This window comes from Larimichthys crocea, chromosome III, assembly GCF_000972845.2.
Source record: "Larimichthys crocea isolate SSNF chromosome III, L_crocea_2.0, whole genome shotgun sequence".
NCBI lineage: Eukaryota > Metazoa > Chordata > Actinopteri > Sciaenidae > Larimichthys > Larimichthys crocea.
This window is the reverse complement of record NC_040013.1, coordinates 36,839,597-36,846,108: the sequence shown is the minus strand read 5'-3', so window position 1 is coordinate 36,846,108 and position 6,512 is coordinate 36,839,597. Positions and strand designations below refer to the sequence as shown.

At 38.3% G+C, this 6,512-nt stretch overlaps 1 protein-coding gene across 1 annotated transcript; it reads left to right on the top strand.

Annotated features, from left to right (window-relative positions):
* The first annotated feature begins 246 nt into the window (after window positions 1-246).
* Window positions 247-4,472, top strand: snap29 (synaptosome associated protein 29). Its single transcript, XM_027278278.1, has 6 exons — window positions 247-372; window positions 1,223-1,465; window positions 1,618-1,811; window positions 2,615-2,700; window positions 2,783-2,887; window positions 3,282-4,472. The coding sequence occupies exons 1-6, from the start codon at window positions 268-270 to the stop codon at window positions 3,440-3,442; spliced, it is 894 nt and encodes a 297-aa protein (XP_027134079.1). The 5' UTR covers window positions 247-267; the 3' UTR covers window positions 3,443-4,472.
* The last annotated feature ends 2,040 nt before the right edge of the window (window positions 4,473-6,512 follow it).

The following is a 6,512-nucleotide window of genomic DNA, read 5'->3' as shown; positions in this document are numbered from 1 at the left end:
TAAGAAGGTGAGGGTGATGCGAGTAGTTTGCAATGCAGCGATTAGACCACTAGATGCAACTAAAGTCTACACACTGGACCTTTAATATTGTCCCCAAACCACTGAATTTTTTTTGGGATAGTCCCTAAAAACGCAGTTTTTCCACATTTTTGCCATCATAATGCCACATCTGGGTTTCTCACATGGGAGGATATGTTGTTTAAATATCTGATCTTCACTTTCCTGTCACAGTATCTCTGTGTGCGTTTTTGCTGCGCAGCAGTAGCCATGGGAACAGTACGTGACGACGTCACCAAACGTGACAGGAAGTGTTCCGACGCTAACAGTCAGCTGATAAAGCAACAACAACGTCTACAGCTCCGACGGTCAAAGGTTTGTCTGTTAAATTGATCCTGCCTGTGATCTTTACAGCTTTGTTCAACACATCATTTATTGTACGAGAGGAAAATGTCAACATTGGCACAGCGAGCTGTCGTATTGTCTGACGGGTGTAGACAATCCTCGTTAATTAACCTAGCGGTTGACTAGCTAGCCAACACCCCTTAGCTCGCTCGAAACATAGTTGTTGTACACAGCGATAGTGTACATGATCTGCTTTGAGTTAACATAATCCAGGAGTTGTTTTACCGTGTGATTAATATGAAACGTAATTAACTGTCTCTCTTCATTGTTTAACACTTTTTAAAGCTAGATGAAGCTAGCAGTCTGAAGCTAGCTGGCATACTAAATGACAAATCAGCATTTTGTCATCATGACATCATCAGTGAAAGTCCCATAGCTCTTAAAAGTGATCAATAGATAAGTTATTTTTATTTATTAGTTGAGTAACTAACCTGATATCCCGATATAAACTGATAAATGACATTTAGCAGAGGCCAAAGATATAAGATTAATAAGTAATTATCTACTACTACTATTATATCTTTATTACAGCCATATAGATGGCTATAATATGATGTTCAAGATCAATACATTATCAAAACTGGAAACTGTTATTTCATTTTTCATTAGTTATTTATTCATCTGTTTCACTTTGATCAGATTTTTGTTCCTGTTTCACATATTGTCAAAATCCCCACCATCATAGAAGTGAAACTCTCCTTCGAGCGTGAAAGTTTAGATCCGAAGATGAAGATCAAGGGATACGTATGAAAGCTCTTGAAAAAAGAGTAGACTTTGAGTTATGATTATTTTGTTAAAGTTCTGTGTGTCTGCTCCACAGATGGCCTACCCCAAATCCCACAACCCGTTTGCTGATGATGACGATGAGGAAGACTTTAAGCCTAAAAGAAGGGGGTTTGATGACGACGACGACCCCGATGACAGTGGGTTGAGTGAAGCAGAGAGGAAGCAGAGGTACCTCCAACAGGAAGTGATGCGTACAGCTCAGTCTGCTGTGGACAGCAGTTACCGTTCCATCAGCCTCATCTATGAGTCAGAGAAGATGGGTGTGGAAACCGCAGAGGTACATCAACCAAACAGCTTTACCTTGACACACAAAAAATTGGCTTGTCAATGAGAAAGTGAAAGTCAAAACATTCTTGTAGTTTCTCTCATTCTTCTCTCTCATTATTTCTCTCTTTGTCTCACTCTCTCGTTCTATCTTTGTCTCTGCAGGAGCTAGTGCGACAAGGTGAGGTTTTAAAAAGGACGGACAAGATGTTGGACAACATGGATCAGGACCTAAAGACCAGCCAGAGGCATATTACCAGTATCAAGAGTGTGTGGGGCGGCCTTGTCAATTACTTCAAGGGCAAGCCAGAGACAAAGCCACCACCTGAGGAGCCAAAGGCCTACCAGGCCAGTGACAAGTAAGATTCAGTATAGTTTAGTTAGTGTAGTGGCTTAAATTTCACAATACAAACATTGAAAATAAGTTTAGATGACTAAATAAAAACATTAGCTCCAAATAATATTCTTTATACAATACAATTCTGTCAAAACATTGACAATATATAAAACCAACCAACAAACACTTTCTAACATTTCAGTCAAGTAAATTCTCTTATCTGTGCCTATAAACACTGAATTAAGAAAATTTAAATTATTGGTTATTAACCAAATATGACTCCGATCTTACAAGTGTGAAGACGTCATAATACACGTCTTCCATTCTGTATGCCAGTTCCACAAGTGCACAGGTGTTGATAAGGCAGGTTGATGACTTTCAGTATACAGTTTATTATTTGTATAATGTGAAGAAGAATTAAAATAGAACGGCATATTTTATTGCTTCCTCTGGAGAACAGGCCTGGAAATACACACATGCACAAACAGGACCAATACACATGCATTCATGTATGGAGAGATGTCAGAGTTAGGGGGAATGGGGGGAATTGTGGATTGACACAACTCTCAGCGCACCAGCTCATCTCCATGGCAGATAATTTATAGTCTCTATTCCTTTAATATACCCATGATATTGGTAAGTCACTTTGTGTTTTAAGAATCTAATCTTATTTTAAGTAAGATCTGCTGGAGATTTTACAACAAAGCCATTATTACGACCCAGAATCAGTGTTTGAGTCATGCCATTAAATTTGTGCTTTTGCCATTTCTTGTCATTGACTGTCCTTCACTAAATGGTTGAACAATGCTTATCTGACATTCTCAGACTACAGAGTGCCATATCCAGCAGCAGAGAACAAGAAGATAAGTACCAAGCCAGCCACCCCAACCTAAGAAAGTTGGATACAGGAGGTAAGAGTTTACACAAGAACTCAGCATGACATAACCATACCACAAGCTGGCTGTCATGTCATGTCTTATTTCTGTGTTCCAGGATTTGGAGCTGGCGCATCACTAGACAACGACTCATCTAGACAGAATGGATATCCTCAGAACAGACACCTCAGGGAGGCTCACCAGACCCTCGACAATAACTTAGGTAAAAAAACATTTCTGTTTCTTATTTCTTTTGTATTTGTACTTGATCCTAATATACAGTTTTATACCATGCAGTCACAAAAACAGATGCAAGGTAATGACATCAAAGCATTTGGTAATGTTTTAATGACAATTCTGTAAATTCTTTTAAGGTATTGTAATAACATTTTTTTGTATTTCTGTATAACACAATAAATGTAATTTACTACAATTTCCCTAAGATCAAAACGCTATCATAAAATGTCCCCTGAGAATGCTAAAGAGCTCTGTACTGTATATTGTGTGTTAGGTATAAAATGTTGTGTTATAATGTTAAAAAACCTGACCATATCACTTTTAAGTATTGTCTATCAATAGTTTAACTAATGTGAGATGTCTTTTGTGATTACTCCCAGATGAGATGTGCAGTGGCTTGAGCAGACTGAAGAACCTTGGACTTGGTCTCCAGTCTGAGATTGAGAACCAGGACAACTCCATTGATAGTCTGCTGAATAAAGTGGACAAGATGGATCTCAAGATCCACAACACAAACCAACAGATTAAAAACCTCAAATAAAACACTTGGACTCATCTCAAAGAGACAAATGAAGGCAACAGGACATCCTCTCATTTGACCCCCCATTCAGGCCTTTGTTGAATAAACTATAGGTTCTTTAATTTTTTTTTGTTTTGTTTTTCTATGTGTTGGAATATATCTCTGTCAGAAAAGCAAGTGAATTTTTATCAATATGACTTGTGTGTTTTTAAGGGAAGACTCCACACATGTGTCTTAGATGTAAGAGACACTTCCTTTCTGTCCAGATAAACGCTGTTCATTCTCCCCATCACGTTCGGCTGGAGTTTGAATGTAGTCTGTTGAATTTGCAATATTTTGGATGATTGAGTATCCGTCTGATCAGCTTTTCTTAATCGCCAAAGATTGGACAAATGGCTACTGGTTTGCTCATCATTCAGGCAAACAGATGAATGATTTGACATACGTGGTATTCATAATTAATAATTTAATAGACAGGATCCCAGCATATGTCTTAATTGTAATGTTTTGTGTATGTGATTTATATCTCAGTGCTAATTCTAATTCCTGGACCTGCCTTCACGTATGTACAAAAACACTTTGGATGTCTGCTCGAGTCACATTTGCCTTACAGATCATTTGTATGTACAATAGATTAGCTTTTGGCATCTCTCACCATGCAACGTTTCAGTACGATCATCATCCTCAGTGGTATCGCTTGCTTTATATTGCATTGTTTATATTGATAACTATTGTATTCAATGCTGCAGACTGTAACTGAGTGAATTATTGTACAGCATAAATAATGTGAAAATGCCAGCTGTGAATATATAAACTCAGTACTGAACGAATATCTCAATTACCATAATGATAAATTCCCTCAGATACATTTATTAGTAGATGAAGCAGGTTTTTATGCGGTAAAACACAAGGTTATTCTTAGAAAATGTTTATTTTTTTTTTTCTTAAAGAAGAAAATAAATGAGGATTTATACACAAGGTTACATTTTTGACATGTAAATCATGTATTCTAATCAAAACCTCATAACCAATAAAGACATTTTTAAGGGGAGTCTAGGTTTTATAAATTGTATTTTAAGTGTGTTTAAGTGTAGCAGGACATCAGATGCACCACAAGGTGACGCCACATTTCTAGTTTGGAATCAGGATGAGCTTGCAGAAAGATACAACTAATCAGTCATCACAATGAGTCAGAGCAGTATCTTTTCATTTTTTATGCATTGTGATGCAGTGACAGTGTTATATTCATAGATGAAAGTAGAAGAGTTGACATCTACAGTCCAAATATACATCAAAACTCTCTTCTCAACGTAAACTTAGAATCAATAATTTTACTGCAGTTACAACACCAAATATATTCCGTCTTGAAATGATTCTTTAAAACAGGACATTTGTGATTTTTCAATATGATTATCATAGCATGTGTGTTTAATATACTGGCTCGGTTGTGTACCAGCTGTGTTGCTGTTCTAGCTGGGCTCTTTATGTTGAGGCATCTATTCATTATCATTCCTCTGCGTAGGACCACCTGCTTCTACAGAGACCCTCATTAAGATGACGTGCTAATTACAGTACACGCTTCTCAAAAACACAACACTGGGGCAACACGGAGGGGAATATGGGGGTACCAGCTACCAAGGCCAACAAGCTGATAGAGGCCCCTGCATGTCTGAACTAGAAGGGAGGGTTTTGTGAGTTCTCAAACATGTTTTGTACATTTTTTTTTATTATTATCAGTTGAAGATATGCTTTTTTTAACAATGCATAATTTTGCAGGCAGAGTAAGTGTTAAATAGAAAATTAAAGAAAATTAAACAGGAATATTCCTCACTATGTCCAGAAAACATATTTCATGTAGGGATGAATCTATTAATTGATCAATAAATAAATGTACTGTGTTGGGTTTGAGCTGTAGATGGTTGGACAGATGGTTACCGGTGGAGATGGGATGTATAGGCAGATACTTCCTTGCTAACAAATCTGCACTGGAACACAGAAAATGTGACTCCTCCCGTTGCACATGTAGGGTACACGCACAAACAAACAAGTTAATAAGGCTGATGGAAACCGAGAGAATGCCAGGTAACTGCAGCATCATTTATACATTAGAAAGAAGCAATTTCACCTTACTTGTGCAGTTGCCATTTTTGTTTGGGTCAAGAGGAGATACATATTTTTCTAGCTAGAGGATAGAAATATTGCCTTTGTAACTCACTTTGATTCTATGAGATCCACAAACTGAGTTTACTCTGGGGATAAATAATACTGCTAAAGCAATCTCAGGTGGAGGTGGCACTGAAACCACCATTAAACGGAAGTCACCCTTGGGTTCTTTCCCTTCACGCCATCCATGGGGGTCGGGAGGGCTTTGAACAGCTGTCTTGTCAAAAGCAAACAGTGGCCGTGCTGTGACAAAAGCTGCCGATTCTGGAATGCCCTGCTTTTCAGCAGGCGTAATCCCAGAACACACTGCTGTCGAAGCCCATCAGGCACTGGGCCAGAGATGGGCCTTCCTGCCCTTTGGTAAAAGGGTTAGCAGCAGAGGCACGGCAGCCAGTAGGTAAAGCCTGCTTCAGAGTGGATGGACTGTCAGTCTGACAGCACTCTATTGCCACTGTTGTAGTAAGAGAAAATAAAGAGTTGTGCTGACGAAGGGGAGTTTGGTAGGGAGAGGGAGGAGTGCAGAGAAAGAGGAGAGGATGGCTGGAGAGATTCATGGAGGAGGTAAAGCTCATCTGGGATGAAACACATAGAAATAGCCAGGTGAAGGAATCTTTTTCAAAAAGACTAATGTAGGAAGTGTGGATTTGTTAGATCTTGCGTTGTCACATTTTTCCATAAAGGTTCATTTTAATATTTCTTTTCCGTTTTCCAGTCAAAAATGTTTCTCATTTATAAAGATAATTAGTAGCCTTTAATATTTTCTCAACTTAAAGCCTAAATAGTAGCCATATGTAATGTTTACCTCCTCAAATCCATCCTAAATTGTGCTTTACCTCACTCTCCTTTGCTGAGATTTATTACCTTACCTTCCGGTTTACACCCCTGCTTGTGATGGAGAGCTATACTTATACAGTACATATCCGGACTA